The sequence below is a fragment of the Poromitra crassiceps genome, assembly GCF_964638095.1.
Source record: "Poromitra crassiceps genome assembly, chromosome: 18".
NCBI classification, from domain to species: domain Eukaryota; kingdom Metazoa; phylum Chordata; class Actinopteri; order Beryciformes; family Melamphaidae; genus Poromitra; species Poromitra crassiceps.
The window spans coordinates 7,198,743-7,221,651 of record NC_139636.1 but is presented as its reverse complement, the minus strand read 5'-3'; the positions used below and the strand labels follow the sequence as shown (position 1 = coordinate 7,221,651).

Genomic DNA, 22,909 nt, shown 5'->3' with positions numbered 1-22,909 from the left:
GGCTATTTGATTTTAAGGTGTAGCCTACACCAACACACAACATCATCCTGCAATGAAATATGTTTGACAAGTATCCTTCATACTTTTTCCACTAACAGCTACAGCCAACAGGCTCGTCAACGCTTTTCTGCACTGGCCCTATGCTAGGTTTCCACCTAGCCTTTTTTTTTTTTCAATGCAGACGTTTTTGGTTAGGTTAGAAAACCAAAATCTGTGTTTTTATTTTACTGTACATCCCAGAACATGGCGCTAATGGTGTTAGCATTGCCCATCCACATACTGTTTAACGTTAGCATTTGAGCTAATGCTATTGTAACAAACTATATCCAGGATGCACATGCAACATTACTAATCTGATTAATATCACATATTTGGGTGATGTACCCCATCAAATTGCTGTAGCCATAACCGTGGGAAGTATGGGTGCTGCAGGTGTGCCAGCACCCTCTGCTGGCAGGACCCAAAACATATTTTTCCTTGTGAGTCTGTGGCCACGAGCCTGCAGGCTCCATGCAGATCCATGCTCGACTTGAAACTCGGGGGGTGCGCTGATGCCGACCCGACGGAGGGCGGTGCCCTGTTTTTGTGCGATTCGGACGCGAAACACGTTCGATATTTGAATATTTGTCTTCAGTTCTGCTCCTTCAGCCCAAGCCGCAGCTTTAATTAGGGCTGTTTGACACCTACTGAGAAAGTAAACAGAGGAACGACCCTGTCGTTAACTAAATCAACATTGAGTCCTTGAGATTGAATAGAAGGCGGGGAGGGGGGGGGGGGGGGGGGGGGACATTTGAGAACCTCTGCTCCAGGGCAACACCACTTCCAGGAACCCGCATCCTGTGTAAGTAGGGTTGCCAGAGTAAAACCTGGCCATTTCCACCACTGCTTATGGATGATCATCATCTGCTGCATGCCATCGAGAACTGTTGGTCGGATCGACTTCAAACTTTGGGAGTGTGCCCTATTGTGCAGTGCAGTGCCCTGTTTTTGTGCAATTCGGCATAGCGCCACCTACTGGCAACATAGAAAATGTGGTTTATCTCAAGAACCATTCGTCAGATTGACTTCAACTTTGGGGAGTGTGCTGAGGGGAACTCGACACAGTGCAGTGCCAAATTTCGTGTTGCAAGTTGCAAGATAGCCTAGATTTCTATTTTTGTGTGCGGACCTCTGCGCCCGTGAGCGACTCTGTCAAGCTGAACAGATCAGATCAGGGCAGACAGGAACTCCGAAACCAGACATTCGTCAAATAAAAACCAATTTCAAAGTAAAATAATGTTTATTTACGTTGTTGATTGCCCCTTTGGAAGTGTGAAAAGAGAGAGAGAGCAGTTGGAGAGGGGGAGTTGCCAATTGGGGACGGCATCATTTGTTCTCGCCTAGAGCGGCAGAATGGCACGCGCCGGCCCTGACCGCAAAGCGAACACACTGGGTGCACTTGAAAGGGCGAATACCTGGTTTCGCAAGTGGGGGGGACACAATAAAATGTGGAGCGCTGACCCTCTAGGGGGGTCTGGGGACATGCCCCCCCCCGGAAGATTTTTTGTTTTTACATTTTAAAGTAAAATGCATCAATTTGGTGCACTCTGAGGGGAAGATTAAGAGGCTAGCTAGATCTATGAAGAACTACACACATCACTCAATACATGCCTTTTAGACACCACCTCCTCCAACTCATCAGAGCTCTGATATGAAAGCAGGTGACATGAACAAGGCATAGAACAATACTGATGTGAAAGCCAGAGCCATATTGAAATCACGTTGGTTGTATTATTATTATCATTATTATTATTATTATTATTAGTGTGCTTTATTTTAAATTCAACCATGTTCACTGCTTACCATGTTCACTTCCTCTCATCACCTAACCCTTTATACAGCAGCAGGGACGTGCAGAGAATGTTAGAGGGGCAGGGGCTGGCAAAAAAGTTTTAACGTTTTTAGCCAGATTTAGAGGAATATCTCATTTTAAATTAACATTTGGATTATACTTGTCACAGAAAAATAACTCCACAAACTGAATAATATTAGTACAAAAGTTAAATTTGCTGTTACAATACTGTTGTGATATCATTATTTAGTCTTAAGAAAAGCCAAACTCTGTGAGTGCTGCCTTCAGGGACGGCTTGGAAAGGGGAATTTCCATACAGAGCGCCATTAGAAATGCATTCAGGGTCTGGAGAGGTCACTTTTTACAGACGAGGAAATCCATGGCAATCTTTTGCAATCTATAGCTTATAATTAGCAACTCAATTAACATTCTCAGCCATAATATGATGGCTGGTCAAATAGTATATTAAGCATAATTTTTTCAGTTTACCCACAATTTTTTCAGTTTAAAAAGTGGGGGGGACAGAATCAAGGTTTTGAAAATCAAGGTTTTGTCCCCAGTGGAAAATTGCCCCTGCTTGAGTGCACTAATGTGCTTTGAAAGAACATAGAAGAAGTGCGAGATGATGCAGTGGTGGATAGAATGCTACAAACTGTAGCCAACACAGCAGGACTGGAAATGCCAGCTGAGCCCAGGGTGACAACGACCCCAGCCCGTTATCGCCACACTACAGAGCCAGAACAGAGCCAGAACAGAGCCACACTACAGAGCCAGAACAGAGCCAGAACAGAGCCACACTACAGAGCCAGAACAGAGCCAGAACAGAGCCACACTACAGAGCCAGAACAGAGCCAGAACAGAGCCACACTACAGAGCCAGAACAGAGCCACACTACAGAGCCAGAACAGAGCCACACTACAGAGCCAGAACAGAGCCAGGTAGAAGTTGCACAACAGTCATGGAGACGTGAGTTTTATGAGGCAGTGGACTTGGTTACATGATGGGAAATAAGAGGAGATTCGACCATGAAGGCATGAAAACAGCAGCTCTCAGAGAGAAGGTGCTTATTAAAGATACATCTGTGATTGTGCCTTGCTGCTTTTCATGCTGCATTTTTCTGGCTATATGTGCGCGCTTCACTTTCTTCTACGTCGTTGATTGTTTACTGTTGCCATGGTGATTAGCTCCGCGCTGCACTGCTCAGCTGTATACACTATATAGTTGCTCAGCGTTAGGGATGGGTATCGTTAAGGAATTAACGATACTAGTACTCTTATCGATACTGCTTATCGATCCGGTACTTTAACGGTACTCTTATCGGTACTTTCTGTTATTTTTACGAGAAAAAAATCCCAAAACAAATGGGACTGGTTGTTGTCGGTTCTTTTTGTTATTTTTAAGAGGAGAAAGGGGGGGGAAATAGACAAATTAACCTAGTCACAGTTAGGTGGCACTCATTTAACTTTCCTCAGTCATTCTCCCACTAGCTGCCATGGTGAAGGGGTTTCTGCTTGGACCAGCAGTAGAGGGAGGAGGGGTGGGGGTGGGAGTGGGACTGGGCTGGTTCATTGTAGCTGCAGGCTCAGCTAGCTTTAACAAAAAAAAGTAGCAAAATCTTAATGGGTGCGTTTTTATTATTAACACGTTCACTGCCAATGGCGAGTTGACTCGTCAAAAAAAATCCAACGGTTGACTGCCAATGACGAGTTGAGACGTCAAAAAAAAAAAAAAAAAAATTTGACGGTGCTACGTGGATCAATGCCCCCCACGTCTCCTATAAAAATATTGGAGCTACCGAACGTGTACAACCCATTCCACCGACCCACTAAGTGGCGACAGTGCTCTCCATTCTAGAGGAAGGCAAGCAAAAAGCAGTGTGAGGAAGCCATTCTCATGAAAATTGATTGGCGAAAACGCTTTCGCGCTTGGGAGCTGGCGGTGGGGTTTTGCAAATTTGCATAATAGATTACGGGTGGAACACACTTTGAAACACGCAGCATAAATAAGACCAGAATCGCAAAAGCTTCATCAAATCTCTCAGAACCCCAAGAAACGAGCGAGCCCATCCACACTTGCCCAGCGGCCGCCAGCAGACAGGCACAGCAGCAGCAAAGCAGTGAGCCTGGTGACGCGAGGTTACAGCAGCAACAGAAACGAGCTTGTGACACGCCCGCTGCAGCCAAGAAGAACACACACGGAGGGAGGAGTTTGAAGGAGAGGGGTGTTTCCTGCTGTTATGGAGGAAATTACTGTTCAAAACTATTGTTTAGATGTCTGACGTCTTACTGATGCCAAAAATGAATGGTTAAAGTGACTGTTCTATCGAATTTCACAAAAAGCCGTTTATCTCAGAATAAATTTTCAGACGCTGAAACCATGCTGTATTCAACTGCTAATGCTTACATAACTACTAACTCTACAAACTAACTCTTTTAGACAGAGAAAGCACACATTCTATTAGTTCTTTTGAGATATTGTGTGTTCACAAAATCCTAACAGAAACGAATCCTCGGCTCTTGAAAGATGAGCCAGAATCCTCAAAAAAACCCTCTGGCAGAAGCTAACTACAGTATTGAAAAACGGCTGGCAGTGAATGTGTTAATTTAAATATCCTAAAATATCCTTCTACCACACTGTGCCAATAGCAACATTCAGCTAGGGAAAGCATAATAAAAATAAAGCAAGACAGTATCTGTCTCCTGTACTTCCCCCCAAATCATTAAATAAAAATCCCCCCTGCTCTGAAAGTAAAATTTCTGAACGACAACTGAGATGATGACCGTCACCTGACGATTTATATCAGACTGTATTTATGATGATGAACACACCCAAACGTTAGGGTTGTGCTACAACCCAGGTTTTACGAGTGAGAACGAGAGCTCTCACTAGTGCCTTAAACGCTGCAACGCAGCCCTATGGAAGACTGTTATTTTGCTCCAAAATTACTTTTCATTAAAACCTGACCACCCACCCGTAGGTGGCGTGGTACCCCCTGGGACTGACACGGATCCACGTGACTACGTCACGTCCTGCCAGCCCAGGGAATAATCACTCTAATTTCTTCCAGCCCGCTGAGATCCGACGCACCCCGTGACGCATCGACACAGCAAGGCTGGGTAGTGAGAGCTCTCGTTCTCACTCGTAAAACCTGGGTTGTAGCACAACCCTAACGTTTTACTTCGTTTCGAACTCAAGCTCTCACTAGTGCCTCCATTCAACCGACCTTGCTGCCGGGAGCACCCCACAGGGCGACCCGAAAGGCACCGGTGAACCACGGCCATATGGCAAAGTTTATGCCTAACCGTCTGACATATTAGAGTGGCAACGATACTACTTTCTTGCCACCGACAGCACCGCATGCGCGAACTGCGCACCGGACACGTCGAGACTGTAGTACCTGACAAAAGTGTGATGAGAGGACCATGAGGCCGCGGCACACATGTCCTCCACCGACACACCGCGCAACAACGCAGAGGATGTCGCAACACCTCGCGTAGAAAGCGCCTTGATACCCTCCTGGGGAACCTTGCCCACGGCAAAGTATGCCAACGCGATCGCCTCCACTATCCAGTGTGATAAGCGATCCTTGGAAAGGGGTCCGCCCTGGGCCCTTTGCCCAAAGCAAACCAACAGCTGATCTGTAAAGCGTAAAGAACGCGTCCTGGCCACATAGGCCGAGAGCGCCCTTACGGGGCACAGCATGAGCAAACGTCTCTCCTCGCCCGTCTCTAACTGAACGGCGGGGGACAGAATGCTGATAAGTCTATGACCATAGACCTAAAGCTGACATTAATAATCTTAGGTTGGTAAGCCGGGTTAGGTCGCAACGTAACCCTGCGCCCATCATTACCACACAGGCCTGCTGCACCGAGAGGGCAATCAGGTCACCAACTCTCTTTCCTGACGACCAGCAGCAGCGCGGTCTTTAAAGACAGAACCCTTAAATCGGCGGAGTCCAAGGGCCAGCAGCAGCGCGGTCTTTAAAGACAGAACCCTTAAATCGGCGGAGTCCAAGGGCTCAAACGGATGACCCGTTAGCCCGTCCAGCACCGTAACCAGGTCCGATTTGGTGGGAAAAACACACCGCGACGGTGGGCGCAGTTTACGCGCCCCCTTCATGAGGCGCAAGACCAAAGGGTACGCCCCCACGGGGCTCCCTTCAATTCCCCTATGGCACGCAGAATCGCGGCTACGTACACCTTAAATGCATAGTGCATCCCACATTATCAGACAAGCCCTGGGCTAGCAACTGGTCCGGTTCAGGAGCCAGACCGCTAGCTTCCACCTGCCTGGGGAGGGGTGGCACACCTCCCCCTCCGCCTGGGATAGGAGATCGGCCCGTACCGGCAATGCCCAGGGCGGATCTTGCGCCAGGGAGACCAGGTCCGCAAACCATGTCTGCCTGTGCCAAACAGACTAAAACGAGCCGGAGGCGCTGTTCCCTCACCCTGTCCCACACCTGACGGATCAGGGGGGGTCGGGGGAAACGCATAGAGCCCCTCCCTCGGCCACGCGTGCGCTTTTAGCGCGTCATGACCTAACGGGGGCTGTCCTCCTGGATCGAGAACCACAGTGGGCAGTGTGTCGCGCGCCGCGATGCGAGAGATCGACGCAGGCGCGACCAACCCTGGCCCAAACCTGTTCCATCACCCGAGGGTGGAGGCACCACTCCGTATAACGGGGATTGCCTCGAGACAGCAGGCCGGTCGTAACTCCGCCGTCCCGCCAGATAGACCGCTGACACTGAAAGGAGACGGGGAAACACCCACAGGTGAATCCCCGCTATGGTTCAGCGCCCCCGACCGCACACCGCCCTGTTTGTTCAGGTGGGCGATCGCTGCCCTATTGTCCGAGCGAATCAGCACATGGTGCCCATGTGTGAGCCGCTGGAAGTGTTACCTCCGCAGGCCGGGGGGACTGCGGAGGCAACGTTCTCTTTCGAGTCTGGCCGCACGCGGACTTGTCCGGCAGTGCGGTCCCCAAGAGAGCTCCCAACCAACAATGGGCCCACGGCGCCATTGATGGTGGGCTTGTCCTGAGGCAGAGCCCGGCGAATCGCCTTCAGCTCTAGCACGTTTATGTGGCGAAGCTCCTGAGCCTCCCACCGGCCGTTCGCCGAAAAATGCCCGCAAATCGCACCCCCTCCCCAGAGGGAGGCGTCTGTGCGAATTACCATCCTGAGCGGGACAGGGCCCCACCGAGTACCTCTCGAGAGGTAACGGGGGTCCGCCCATATAGCCAGCGCCTGCCAGGCCTGACCTGTCAGAGGAACCCTGCGATGACGGTCCCCGGCCGAGTCCAGGCGAAGCCTGAGAACCATATTTGGACCACGAGAGCATGTGTAGCCTCCCTAGCGGGAGCACATGCAGTGCTGAGGCCATCAGGCCCAACATTACTGTGCACTGATGCACTGACACCGAGGGCACAGACCTAACGTCCTTGGCTTGCTGTCCGAACCGTGCGCGCCTGTCGCTCTGGCGAAAGGCTCGCAGGAAGTATAGCTCGAGCCCCAGGAAGGTCGCCGCCTGCGCTGGGACGAGGCAACTCTTCTGCCAGTTCACCAAAAACCCTAAGGTTTGCCGGTGATCGGTCACCACCTTGGTATGTTCCGCGGCACAGACCCTCGAGTCGGCCGCTAAGAGAACGTCGTTAAGATATAGGAAGGCGCGGAGGGGAGCCACGGCTGCCTCCACGCACACCGTGAGGGTTCGCGGGCTCAAAGACATGCCGAATGGCAAGCCACAGAACTCGTAAGCCTTCCCCCGGAAGGAGAACCTCAGGTATTTCCTGTGTCTCCTGACCATGTGGACATGGAAGACCGCACCTTCCAGATCCCTGGAAGTAAGAAATCCCCCTGTCTCAACTTGAACAGGTGGGGAAGAGAGCATTCGGGATGGGACTTCCTCAGCGTCTTGTTGAGACGCCGAATGTCCAATTTTGGACGCATGTATCCGTCCATGGCCTCCTCCTCCACGGCCAGATCGGGGGTCCCGTCGAACGTGGGTGGGCAAACTGTAGCGCGTATCCCCTCTGGAGGGTGCGCCGTAATGGGGACGGGGGAACATAGATGCTCCCAGGCATCGAGCCTGTTGGACAAGATGGTTTCTTGTGGCCAACGGAGCGGAACCCGTTCCACCACTCGGATCATACTCTCTCCCTCAATGTCCCCATAGGAGACAGTGAACGGTCATCAAAAGCAGAGAGCATATGAACTGAATCAAGTCTCTCTGCCCGCTTCGCGCTCAGAAGAGAGTATCACCGTCTCATCATCGTGGATAGCGAGACTGAACATTTTAGAAACACATTTCTCAAGTTAGAAACTATAGAAATGATCCCTGAAATATAGTCATGAGCATATTGCTGGGCACCGGGACCTTTCGATCCGGTGCCCTGATGGGGGGCGGGACGTGAGAGGCTACGCCCCCCCGCCGCATGGACAGTTCCGTAGAAGCTGTGCATGCTGGGGGAGAACTTCTTACGCAAGCTCCGCCTACTGACGCGCTGTTGTATCGAACCCTGACCTTCCCTGCTCAGTAGCAAGAGGAAGCAGGAAGCTAACCACTAATAGCAAGCTCCCGCAGGGCGCACCCTAATAGCGGGAGTAATGCTTAAGCAAGCTAGCAAGAAGCACAGGCTAGACAGTAAGCAACCCGGAGGCTAGCGAACGTGCGCGTGCAATGGTAACGTAAGCGGCAATAGCCCATCCCGAAGGGGGGCCCCAATACCCACAACCTGTTAACCCGAGAGAACAGACGTGGAAGCCACTAGCTAAGCTAGCATAGCACTGAGAGACAAGCGTGTGCTAACAAACCTGCGCACAGGCCGGTGCAGTGCGTCTCTAGCCTGAGTAACACGGGGAAGCAAGCGTGACCGCAAGCAAAGGCCAGCGGCCCGCGAAGCTAGTCAATCTCAGAAGAAACTCCTCAGCGGGAGTTGCTCTAATCTAGTAGATGCTAATTGCACGAGGCAAGCAACACTTAGCAGACAAGCAAGCTGGCTAAGATGGCGTAAGTACTGAGAGAAGCGGCCCACACATAGGTGCGGGGCGAGCTCACCTAGCTAGCGAATCGCCCAGCTAAAATCTCAGACGCCAGTAAAAGCTACACTACATTTATGTAGGTCCCAGCAACGCCTGTGCGGCGTGCTCCTGCCCTTAGGCATGCACACATCAAATTAATTGTGCCGGTCGTAACCGGTAGCCTCACAGCTAATACAGCACCTAGCTGTTCCCCCCTCTCTCTGTCTAACAGGAAAACGGGGTTACACATCGCTAGATACTGGCTGCACGGGAGCAAGCTAGCTAACTAGCTATTTCACTGAAGAGCATGGCTACTAGCTACTACTCTCGCTTAAGGCGCGCCCTACACAGAGGTAGCTGGCGCGAAGAACTTAGCACACAGACACTAACTGCACGTGTGCACGTTAGCTATCTGCCACAATAACCGGGTGCGTTACCCTGTCTGGGGATGCAGCCAGATATGGAGTGCTACAAGGTAGTCCAAGCTAGCTGCACTGAGCAAACTAGCTAACTATCTAACGCGCGCGCTCTAAAGCCGGCGTTCCCAAAGTACCTAGCAACAGAAACAACCGCACGGATGCAGCTAGCTATCTGTGACAACTGTGCTATTTAGCCTGTTGTTCTAGTGCTAACGGTACAAGCTATTCTGCATGTATGCAAACCTAGCTAGAGTTATGAGTGCAGACCTGAGTCATGCGCTCAAGCCTAACAACGTTACCCCGTTTCCGGGGAAACGTTTCACATCGACTGCACGGCGGCAGTCTGACAACAGTTAACTAAGGAAGATACTCTTAGCTTTTTAGATGACTTGTTCCGACGCCGCAGGGTGAAGGGTACAGGGTCGGTCTCCGAAGCCTGCTTTATCCCGTCCACGCGACCCTCTTGAGGTGGGCAAGTCAGCCGGAACGAGCCTAGTATCTAAAGCTATATAATATAACTCCTCGTTAACCGCGGAGCTTTCACAAAACACGTCTTCACAGCGGGTGGAAGAAAGCGGAAGTGATTATTCCCTGGGCTGGCAGGACGTGACGTAGTCACGTGGATCCGTGTCAGTCCCAGGGGGTACCACGCCACCTACGGGTGGGTGGTCAGGTTTTAATGAAAAGTAATTTTGGAGCAAAATAACAGTCTTCCATAGGGCTGCGTTGCAGCGTTTAAGGCACTAGTGAGAGCTTGAGTTCGAAACGAAGTAAAACAGCGGGGAAATGTTTACTACTCTCGTCTTAATCATGACCACGTTCACATAGTTACCTGATGAGGTAGACTGGGTAACACAACCGTGGCATCATTGACAGGAGATGATGGAGGGCCAGCTAGCTTGTCAAAAACTGCATTTCTCCATTTGAATGTGATGCACTTTCGCTAAGTGTTTAGACAAATTGCTCGTGTTTCCACCTTTTACTAGCGAAGGTTTTATTGCACTTGTGACAACGTGAATTGTCACCATCGACTCGAGTGAAGTACAACCACACTTCGCTTCGTTCTTTCAGCCATTCTTAACGTGTGCTGTGCTGCTCAGTTGCATGTCTAGTCTATCTGCCTGCTTGCCGGTTCCCTGTTCCCTGTGCTGTGCATGTGTGTGGTGGGTGCTCTCAGGCACGCCCCCAGCCCCTCCCCTCTCCTCTCTCAGTCCTACTCCTCTCGTCTTGGCTGGCAGTGCAGCAGCTGTGTCTCTCTCGTCTGACGGAGAGCAACGCGGAAAAGATGATCCCTTTTCTTGTTTGGAAATCGCAAAAAACACATCATAGGCCTGTCTTACAGAGTTGGTGAGATAAAATGTGCAAGATAATGTAAGGTTTATTTAGCAATTATATAGCCTAGCCTATAGGACATCTACCGTAAATTCCGGACTATAAGCCGCACCTTTTTTCCCGTTTTTTGGCCTTTTTTGGCCCCTGCGGCTTATATAACGGTGCGGCTTATCTATGGATTAAAAAAAAAAAAAAAAAAAAAAAAATCTCTCTTTTTTAGCACTCTTTCTAACTATAAATCCTATATAACTATAATAAGTTTTAATTTCCTCTCTTGCCCTCTTTTCACCACACTGTATGACACTGTATGACACTGTGTGCACTGTAAAAAACAACACAGGTGGTGTTGTGTTATGTTGTTTTGTTGAAATGTTAATAAATGGGAGCTTCCTCTACAATCCCCTCTGTGCATGAACCCTTACATATGGTAATTAAACATTAAAACACAAAAAAAAAAAAAAAAAACATTAAAACACCCGCGGCTTATAGTCCGGTGCGGCTTATATAAGAAAAAAATAGTCAACTTTGAAGGTGCGGCTTATACACCGGTGCGGCTTATAGTCCGGAATTTACGGTATTTTCTTAATTTCTCCACTCCAGACAGTACCGATAAGAGAACCGTTAACGTGAAAGCTTATTGATCCTCCGGTATCCCGAAATCCGGCCCCGGGGCCCGTTTGGTACCGGGTCTCGGTACCCATCCCTACTCAGCGTCATTCCTGCTTGTTCATTCGCGCTCCCCTCCCCCTTTTTTTCTCCCCCCCCCCCCCCCCCCAGTATACATGACTTCCTGCAGCTATGGGCCAACTACATCCAGCGGGGAGCTGGTCCAGCTCAGCTGGAGAGTGAGAGGTCCTCCATGCTCCTGGTGCAGCTGGAGGAGAAAGAGGAGTGGAAGAGCGGGGAGATGGGCAACGTGCGGCGGCTGTAAGGTAAAGGTAAAGTCCAACTGATTGTCACACAATGTGTGAAATTTGTTCTCCGCATTTGACCCATCCCCTCATATGGTGATCTAACCCCCCAATTCCAACCCTTTGATGCTGAGTGCCAAGCAGGGAGGCAAATGGTACGAGGTGAAGCTGACCGACGTCAGGAAGTCTCTGGACAGCATGGCCGGGGAGAAGGCCCACCTACAGATCCATTATGGGGGTCTCAGCAGGAGCACAGGAAGCTTCAGACCAGGTAGGTCTGACTTTTTATTTAATTTATTTGAATCAATCAACACACAGAACATCCACAAAGAAAATGACAAAACTAAGGGGCACTTTACACGAGGACGGTTTCCTATGGAAACGGGGAATTATTGTATCGTTAGTGCCTCGCGGTAAGACGGCGACGGCAAATTCGCGCTTAGGAAACTACACATTTTAAAACCACCCTCCAGAGTGAAATTCTTGGTGACGCTCCCCGCTGAGCGCTCCATGTAATCACTTTGGAACGGCACATTTCAGAAACTCTGACGTGCCTGCACAGGCGACACACGCGATGCTGTGCGCGAGTTGGCAACCAAATACAACGTCAGTATGAATGAAGTTTGGCAACACTCAGAATTAAGCTACACTGCGGCCAACTTCAGTTACATGTTCATAGCGTTACTGCTGCGAGGAGCCGATGGCTGTACCCGGTCGGCATTTAACGTTAGTTACAAAAGCAGTCGACAGTGTTTTCTCACTGCCAGTAGCAGTAGGGTGACAGATCACAGTCAGCGCTCCCGGTCCTCGCTGCTCGTTAAAGATTTCCAATAGGCGCTATTCTGATAAACTGGTCACATATATGTTACATTCTCACCCGACAAATATTAAAACTTTAACAGTTTGGGGGGTTTTTTTAGCTTGAAAAAAGCTTTTTGGCAAGTCTAAATGACTGCGGAAAGTGTACTCTACTTCCGCGTTTAAAGCGAAATTACGTCATGCAGTAAGCGTCCTTGTATGGGCAAAGAATAAGGTGATCACACTGCCACCTAGCGACCTGGCATGTACATTACGGCGTTTTAAAAATTCAACAGCGCTCATGTAAACAGGGAGAAGGTGTGAAGGAAAAGGTGTGAAGGAAACGCTATTGTGTCGTTTCTTTCAGAAACTGTCCTCGTGTAAAGGGCCCCTAAAATAAAACCCTCTTTCCCATCCCCAAATAACATGTTTAAATCAGCCCCCCAGTGAATGTAAAGCCAGACAGTTCAAACCAATAGTTTGCTACTGCTGACAAGCAATGGCAACATTAGATGACCAGTTTTGTATTCTCTTCATACTGCCGGGATAAGATCAGTTTACTTCAAGACAGCCACTTTACATATTAAGGTATTCCTGACCTGCAACACTTGAGTCCATTTTTGAACACAAGAGTATCTTGACTTATACCCAAGTGCAAGGGCAAATCTTTGCAGTGACTACAGCACATTTAAAAGCTGTAAAAGATCAATATGTTGAGTGTTGACCCCGTTACTGTCTGTAATTGTCCTATAAACTCTCCAAATGGCCCTGTCTGGATTCCCAACATGGCACGCAGGACACTGAATGCCCCGGGGGCCACTATCACCAAAAGCACCACATAGATAAAATTGTAATTGACTTGTAAATGTACCTTCTCATTTTCATACCATCTACTACATGAGTGTGTTTTGTCCTTTTCCATAGCAAATATTTCATCACTCTGCAATTGCAATTCCAAATCATTGTGAAGCACCAATACATGGATGTAAAGTAGAAAAACTGTTATCTTGAGAGAAGAAGCATACATGCCAAATTTCATACAACACATTCTGGCAATTTAACAATGCCTTGTTTATTGGAAACAATAAACACATACATTACATACATACATACATACATACATACATTACATACATGCACACATACTGTACATTTATACATTTATACATGCATACATGCATATCTACTGTACCTACACTACCTAGTACTACAATCTGAATTGTTGGCATGAAAGTGAGCCACTATGCTGCCTGCTCATCACTTAGTATTTGGGTGGGAAAAGATTTAAAGTCGAGCTGAACCCATTCGTCACGTGTGTCTGAGTCCGTTTCAGACTGAAAACATAATTTGTCTAACAAAACAAACGTGATGACGAAAGAAAAAAAACGTTGCATGGATGCAACTGGGACGTATCCTCAGTGATGTACCCTGGGGTCATAGGATGTTTCGGGTCTCGCAACATCATACACCCTCGCCCAGGTGACCCAGCCGGGGCTGGCCAAGCCCCAACTTACGTCCCAGTAGCTACCCACGGTCAGCCCTCTAGGAAGGGTCGAAGGTGGTCACGTGGTCAGGGCCACTCAATCCGCTGCTCCGGAACTACCCTGCCGGGACCGGGGGAGGGGGAGGGCTCTGGTACGTAGAGGGACCAGGCTCTGTGGGTTGCCACCCGGCCGGGCTCCTCCCTCGTCTCACCAGGTCTAGGACCTGTGCGCTGCACCAGACTCCCCCGCTCCAAACATCTCATTCCGAGGTGATGGTATCTTGGTGGACACCATGCAGTACCAGTACTTGGTGGCACTGCAGTCTCCACTTGCGGCTTGAATGGCCCTCCTAAAAGGCCTCTCGTGGATTGTTGGGCTTCTTCCTCACGGAAGACGCAGGCTGGGGAGCTAACCCATACTGCTACCCGGGTGCCGTCCCTGTTCCGGCTGTCAACTGTCTCTCCAGTAGTCACTAGTCTTTCCTGGTTGTCACGTAGTCTATTCCTGTGAGTCACTGGCTAAGCCAGGCTAACAAGTTGAGAGGCGGGTCATAGTATCATGTCGATGATTTTATTTGACAATTCTGGGGACTGGATTGGGCTTTGGCCAATCCTGGCGTGTTCCGCCTCCAAATCGAGTGGGATTCAGCGTGTTGTGGCGCTCCCCTCGGGAAGAGCCTGCTGACTGACGCGAGGTTAGTGGCTGAGTGGAGCTCAGTAAATAAATGGTTAAAGTGACTGTTCTGCCTGTTTGATTGAATTTCACAAAACTGCGATTATCTCAGCTTTCAGTCTCAGACGCTGAAACCAGGCTGTACTCAACGGCTAATATCTACATAACTACTAACTCTACAAACTAACTCTTTTAGACAGAGAAAGCACACATTCTATTAGTACTTTTGTGAACTTTGTGTTCACAAAGTCCAAGCAGAAAATAATCCTCGGCTCTTGTAAAATGAGCCAGAATCCTCAAAAAAACCCTCTGGCAGAAGCTACCTACAGTAAAAAAAAAATGGCTGGCAGTGAATGTGTTAACATTAATGATTAATTCTACTCTGCATTATCTTATTGAAACATCTCTGGATGCCTGTTTGACCCATCGACCTATATATGCCTACCACAATGAAGACCTGGGTTCGATTCCCGGCAGCGGTGCTTCCGGCTTGGTCAGACGCTCCTACAGACACAATTGGCTGTGTCTGTGGGGGGGATGCCGGTGGGGTATGAGTCCTGGCCGCTGCACTAGCGCCTCCTCTGGTCAGTCGGGGTGCCTGTCTGAGGGGAGGGGGGGGGGGGGGGGTAGCGTGATCCTCCCACGCGCTACCCCCTGCTGGTGAAACCCCTCGCTGTCAGGTGACAAGAAGCGGCTGGTGACTGCACATGTATCGGAGGAAGCATGTGCTAGTCTACAACTCTCTCCAGATCAGCAGAGGGGGTGGAGCAACGCCCGGGACAGCAGAGGGAATTGGCCGAGTACAATTGGGGAGACAAAGGGTGAAAAATCGGCGAAAAAATACTTGATCAAAAAAGTAAATTACAACACTTCATCCTAAAATAAATGGGGGAATGTATTGAACACACTAAATTGTAGGAATGTATTGAACACACTAAATTGTAATGATATCTGAATGTATTGAACACACTAAATTGTAATGATATAGTAGTAGTAGTAGTAGTAGTAGTAGTGTAGGTTCTCTCTTTACAACATCCGCAAAATCCGTCCCTTTCTCACAAGAGAAGCGACTCAACTCCTGGTCCAGTCTCTTGTCTCCTCCCGCCTGGACTACTGCAACATGCTTCTGGCCGGCTTACCTGCCACCGACATCCGACCGCTTCAGCTCATTCAGAACGCTGCAGCCCGTCTGATATTCAACCAACCCAAATTCTCTCACGTCACTCCCCTCTTCCAGCAGCTCCACTGGCTTCCCATCTTGGCCCGCATCAAATTCAAGACACTGGTACTGGCCTACAGGGCAGTACACCAGTCAGCTCCCCGGTACCTGCAATCCATGGTCAGGTTCCAAACCTCTCACCGCTCCCTTCGCTCCTCCACCAGTGCAGGTCGCCTCGCCCCTCCTTCGCTACGGGGGCTCAAAAGTCGCTCATCCCGATCTCGACTCTTCTCGTCCCTGGCACCTCAATGGTGGAACGAGCTTCCACCTTCGGTCAGGACTGCTGAATCACTGCCGATCTTTCGGAAAAGACTAAAGACACACCTTTTCAGGCTCCACCTGGGCCCTCCTTGATCTAACTTCGTCTCTCTCTTTCCTTATATTAAAAAAAAAAAAAAAAAAAAACCTAACCAACCTTGTACCACTAACCTAAACTTGTACCACTGTTCCTTCAGAAGTTGTAGTTGTCACAGACTGTGCTCCATAGTTGATTGTTCTATTGCTGACAAAAAATGTGTTATTGTAAGTCGCTTTGGATAAAAGCGTCTGCCAAATGACGTAATGTAATGTAATGTAATGTAGTAGTAGTAGTAGTAGTAGTAGTAGTAGTAGTAGTAGTAGTAGTAGTAGTAGTAGTAGTTGATATCTGACAGTTTCAAATGGTTTTCTGTAACGATCATTACATTATTTCACAGGCCTCATAGGACAGACAGTTAGACAAACTCCAGTAGTGCTGCAACACTAATCCCATCCAGACAGGTTTTCATTTGGATTGAGTTCTGCTTGAAAGTCTTTTGGAAATTAACTCCTATGTTCTTTTTTTATGACACAATGCTGGCCAAATGTATTTGTTTAGCAAATGACAAACAAAGAAATCACCTTCGTATCACAAATTCACACAGTTATATCTGTGAATTTGACTGCAGGTTCCTACAGCATTTCACAGAGGACATGAAGTTCAGCGTTGAGAACCGTTTGACCATGCGTATCCAGCACAGAGCAGCAGAGCTGGAAGAGGTGCTGTTCCCTGCTGGAGCCACTCCCTCCAGCCACCAACCACTCAGGTCAGACTCTAGGGCAAGAATCTAGCAGAGCTTCTTCTCCTGTGGAACAATACAAATGTATTGAACATGTGATTAGAGACAGCCATACTACAGTCAGTCCCTCTAGGATTTTGTGAAACTGTTGCGATCAAAGTGCTTGATTTTGCAGCGGTATTTCTCAAAAATTGCAATGCAATTTGCAAAGTTGTATTTGATTATTTTGTTGTAAAATTGTGGAAAATGGCAACAAAGAGATCGTGATCCCCCCCCCCCCCCCCCCCATAGTACCTAATGGCAGCTTTTCTCTGCAGTTTTTGTGGAGAAATTGCAGGCCCCGCCTACATTGCAGTGATTGGTTGAATTTGGATTCATTATTGCAATCGCAAAATGGTGGAGGGACTCGACACCGTAGCTTTCATCCTAACCCTGAAACTGAATCCCTGAAATGTTTGTGTGTACAGTAGCTTGATTAACAGTCAACTGGAGAACAACCCAGAGCAGCGTAAAGGCTTTTGCACACCAAGTCCGTATAGTCCGGGAGCCATGGGGTTGAACCTCGCTTCGTCGGATAAAGTTTTTTTCTCTGCTGATTCTTGTAGTTTGGGGGTACGTATTCAAAATATAGGAGGGTGCCCGGTGAGTACCCTTGAGCATTTTCAGATATTAACCCCTTAACACGTTCACTGCCATTGACGAGTTATCTCTTTTTTTTTGACGGTGGGACGTGGATCAACGCTCCCCACGTCTCCTATAAAAATATTGGAGTCAGCGAACGTGTACAACCCATTCCACGGACCCACTAAGTGGCGACAGTGCTCTCCACACTAGGAAAAGCAGAGCCAAAACTGTAGGGTAACGCGCGAGGAAACCATTCTCTACTGTAAAATGGATTGGCGAAAACGCTTTCACTTTCGCGCATTATCGCGCTGGGAGCTGGCGGTGGGGGATTCCAAAAATAGACTGGGTGGAAAACACACTTTGAAACACGCAGCATAAAGCCTAGAATCGCACAAAGCTTCATCAAAGCTCTCAAACCCAAGAAACAAGTGAGCCCTATCCACACTCGCTGCCAGGGAGGGAGGCTGCTCAAACTCGCAGCAGCAGCAGAACACTCGCTTGTGACAAACGCAGGCTGAAAGCCACCAGACACGCCCACGGAGGGAGGAGTTTGAAGGAGAGGGCGTTCAGAACTATATTGTTTAGATGTCTGATCTCTCACTGATGCCAAAAATAAATGGTTAAAGTGACTGTTCTGCCTGTTTGATTGAATTTCACAAAACTGCGATTATCTCAGCTTTCACTCTCAGACGCTGAAACCATGCTGTACTCAACGGCTAATATCTACATAACTACTAACTCTACAAACTAACTCTTTTAGACAGAGAAAGCACACATTCTATTAGTACTTTTGTGAACTTTGTGTTCACAAAGTCCAAGCAGAAAATAATCCTCGGCTCTTGTAAAATGAGCCAGAATCCTCAAAAAAAACCTCTGGCAGAACCTACCTACAGTAAAAAAAAAAAAGGCTGGCAGTGAATGTGTTAATTGCCAAAATTCCAGAAAAATAGGGATTTATGGGATTTCATGCAAAATACGGTACTCAAATCAAATGCATCCAATTTGTTTTCTCCAATGTCTATTCATAAAGGAGGTCATGTACAATGTATTTCATTCCACATTACATAATATTAACCCTTTTAGGCCGTGCCAGCAAAACAAATGTTTTATGACAATAGGGGTTGTGCTGGATGAGAACATCCATTGAGCCTTGGCAGGTGGCAGGTGCAGTGCACAATTGCTCCACTTTGCATCACTGATGACAGCCTACAGTTCGTAGCAAAAGTTAATTGAATTGTGTGTGTGTGTGTGTGTGTTGCGTCCATGCGAGCGCGGGATGTGTGTTTCTCACAAAATGTTATTGCACTTCAGTTTACATCAGTGCCTATGACTTCATCAGTCATGTCATACGATGATATGCTCTTATGACATCACTGATGACATCGTCAGTCTTATAACATCACTGATGACATCATCAGTGGTCTTATGACATCACTATGACATCATAAGTTGGACAAAAATGTAAACAGAGAACAGAGCAACATGCTCCCTTTTATATGGATTTTATAGGAATAGCCAAGCGAATGTGATTGGAACAACAACGTTTGACGCTAGGCCAATCAGATGCGGAGAAGGGCGGGTCATGCCTTTGCCATCCTGGGAAAAAATAAATAAAGACGATTACTTAACTTCCGGTTGAAAGGTCAGCATGTGTAAACTGTCCGGACATTTTATTTATTGCCCAATTGTTATTTATTGTTAAAAGTTCTTCTTGAAGGGTGCTGGGCATCATGCCTTCACTGTAAAAAAAAAAAAAAAAAAAGGAGGAGAAAAAAATGGCACTTTGGGCATCAGGGGAAAACGGGCAGGTGCTCGGGCACCCCTAGCACCCACCTCTGCACATGCCTGATTAAGAGAGTGTGGACATTGCATTTGATGTAAACCAGAGCAATTTAGAGAGAGACTGGCGTCAGCGGAGGACCAAAATGTGTGACTCATTAGCTAATGAACAGCCAGGAAGGGTCTCGCGCTACTTTTGAATGCTAAAATAAAGCTGATAATGTACAATTTAATTAAAAAAACAAAAACAAAAAAAACGTTCAAAGTACAACACAAACTGTCCATTTTACTGCAACTCGATAGTGTTGCTTAATCCAGGACCTTACTTCCTGGAACTCTTGAGAGTAAAAAACTGGTCCATTGGAGTGAATGGAGATGTCGTGACTCTTCTATATACACGGCTCTGATGTAAACTCATGACTTTGTCCTTGTCTCATACTAGGTAGCAGGGCTGGACTGCAATGTATTCTTACCGGTGCGATGGCCGCTGGGCCGCTGGGTAAGTGGGCCGGTCAGGTTGGTGAAAAAGTATGTATTATGTATTTGATTGGGCCGGTAGCGGCCCATTCAGGCGTCAATAATGAATGATTCTGGTCTCTGGAGTGGCCCTCTAACCAATGCTAATGTATAGCTTTGTAATTTAGGATGTTACCTGAAGGCAACACAGGTGGTGACAGCCAATGACATGCACGGAAAACGTATGTATGTCTGTGTGTGTCTCTGACCACAGAGAGAGAAAGAGAAACTGTTCCTCGTGTTATATTTATTTCCTCCGTCTTGCTGCTGCTCTGGGAGTGCACGCGAGAACTGCTGCATTAACCCACTCTGCTAAGAGACGTGTTGTTCAAAGATGTTGTTGGTGCTCCCTCTAACTCCACAATGTGCAAGATAGTAATAGGCTATGTGTCTCTGTATAGGCGGGTGCACAACGCACACACCCTGCTGAGAGCAGCGCACACACATGCTGACATGCTGCGCTGCTGAGACGCACAGTGTGCGACTGAAATGTCTGCACTTTAAAAAAATCAGTGTTATGTTTAGTACTTGTTCAAAAGGCCGTCTATCAGCGCCGTTTGCTGAGGATGCAGATCAGGTACGCGCTGGGGATTGGAACGGACTCGTGCTGTAGCGGGCACGCGCTGTAGTGTAGCGGGCACGCGCTGGAGAGGTGAAGTGCGAGCGGACAGAGAGAAGAAAGCGAGTGAGGAGCATGGTTCATGTCCGCGGTTCAGAGACTGATCTCAGTTAGTACTGTGTGCGTGCGTCCCTGAGACCTGTAAGTCATGTCACTGTTTAAGTTATCAGTTAATTGCAGTTAATGTAAAGCATAAGTTTATATTCATGTTGGAGATTTGGTTACCCTAGAAGGATGCGTGATGGATTCCGCTCCTAGTACACGTGGCTGTTAATTGAATAATTGATGGAATGCCATACTCCGTGCCTGTCGGGTGCATTGTGGAGACTATGCTATGACTAAGATTATATTAGAAATAGATGTTTGCCCTGCATTAGTATTGTATAATTCATAGTGGTTTGTGGTTTGGTGCACATTTAAATAGTTTTATTGTATCAAGCTTAGGCAAGTAATAGTAATTATTAGTGATTGTTATTTCCACGATATATGTACATGTATGTTGATATGGAGGCTGATATGCTGGCTATGTATGTAGTGAACATACAATAGTTTATGTCAGTATATAGTGTATATACTGTGTGTATGTATGCATAGATGGATATAACTGATGCTATAGGCTTTGTGGTGGACTAGTTTATTACTGTAATTATAATAATGTATATATATATTTTATTATGCCTCCGCCGGCGAAGCCAGGCCGAAGGCATTATGGATCCGGGTTGTCCGTCCGTCCGTACGTACGGATGTCCGTCCGTCCGTCCGTCCGTCCGTCCATACGGATGGTTGTTAACGCCATATCTGAGGAACGCCTTGATGGAATTTCATCAGATTCGCCTTAAACATTCACTTAGGCCCAAGGATGATCTGATTAGATTTTGGTGGTCCAAGGTCAAAGGTCAAGGTCACTGTGACCTCTCGAACGCCATTTTCAAGCTTGTTAACGCGATATCTGAGGAACGCCTTGATGGAATTTCATCAGATTCGCCTTAAACATTCACTTAGGCCCAAGGATGATCTGATTAGATTTTGGTGGTCCAAGGTCAAAGGTCAAGGTCACTGTGACCTCTCGAACGCCATTTTCAAGCTTGTTAACGCGATATCTGAGGAACAACTTGACAAAATTTCATCAGATTCGCCTAAACATTCACTTAGGCCCAAGGATGATCTGATTAGATTTTGGTGGTCCAAGGTCAAAGGTCAAGGTCACTGTGACCTCTCGAACGCCATTTTCAAGCTTGTTAACGCGATATCTGAGGAACGCCTGGACGGAATTTCATCAAATTTGCGTCAAACATCGACTTAGACTCAAGGATGATCTGATTAGATTTTGGCGGTCAAAGGTCAAAGGTCAAGGTCACTGTGACCTCTCGAACGCCATTTTCAAGCTTGTTAACCCGATATCTCAGGAATGCCTCGACAGAATTTAATCAAACTTGTCTCAAACATCGACTTGGACTCAAGGATGAACTGATTAGATTTTGGTGGTCAAAAGTCAAAGGTCAAGGTCACTGTGACCTCTCAAACGCCATTTTCCAGCTTGTTAACGCGATATCTCATGAATACCTTGACGGAATTTCATCAAATTTGCCTCAAACATCTACTTAGACTCAAGGATGAACCGATTAGATTTTGGTGGTCAAAAGTCAAAGGTCAAGGTCACTGACCTCTCAAACGCCATTTTCAAGCTTGTTAACGTGATATCTCAGGAATGCCTTGACGGAATTTTATCAAACTTGTCTCAAACATCGACTTGGACTCAAGGATGAACTGATTAGATTTTGCTGGTCAAAGGTCAAGGTCACTGTGACCTCTCAAACGCCATTTTCCAGCTTGTTAACACGATATCTCACGAATGCCTTGACGGAATTTCATCAAATTTGCCTCAAACATCGCCTTGGACTCAAGGATGATCTGATTAGATTTTGGTGGTCAAAGGTCAAAGGTCAAGGTGAGCTCTCGAACGCCATTTTCAAGCTTGTTAACGTGATATCTCAGGAATGCCTTGACGGAATTTAATCAAACTTGTCTCAAACATCGACTTGGACTCAAGGATGAACTGATTACATTTTGGTGGTCAAAGTTCAAGGTCACTGTGACCTCTCACACACCCAATTTCCAAGCTCTGTAACGCAACATCACAGGAGCGCCTTGACCGAATCTCTTCCAATTTGCCTCAAATGGCGATTTGGACTCCAGAATGAACTAATGGCGGAGGCATAAGTCCGCGTTGCGGTCGTTCTAGTTTCTTTACAGAACCACATACACATGTAAACCACGCCCATGTCTGACCATTGCTCAGTCAAGTAAAAGTCTTGAAAGAAGATAAGTTGTCTGCTTCCGTGTTTTAACAGACACACCTGGAGCGAAGTTTAAATCCAATCAGAACTAGCAAGTTATAGTATCATACAGTCCTTTATTATAGCCTCAACAACAGTACTGTACTTATGTCTATTTAATAAGTAAACGTTGAGTTCTCACTGGGCACGTTTATTCAATGCTGCAACATCATTACACCTAAAACCCCTAGACCGGGTCATAACATGTGGCTTTATAAGTAAATCCCCAACCCATGCGAGCGCGAGCGAGAAAAATTGGGCCGATTCGAAATTGTGGGCCTGTCTGACACATGGCAGGTAGCTTTTTTGGTCCC

The 22,909-nt window shown here is 47.5% G+C and overlaps 1 protein-coding gene across 1 annotated transcript in view; it reads left to right on the top strand.

The window, feature by feature from the left end:
• The window catches only part of LOC310792490 (ATP-binding cassette sub-family A member 2-like), a gene marked incomplete at both ends in the record, with an annotated part of 85,099 nt that overhangs the window by 6,751 nt on the left and 55,439 nt on the right, over positions 1-22,909 (top strand). The window contains 3 exons of the mRNA XM_083654170.1: positions 11,378-11,527; positions 11,646-11,782; positions 19,567-19,623. Coding sequence (XP_083510296.1) covers positions 11,378-11,527; positions 11,646-11,782; positions 19,567-19,623 — 344 coding nt within the window. The remainder of the gene's footprint in view (positions 1-11,377; positions 11,528-11,645; positions 11,783-19,566; positions 19,624-22,909) is intronic.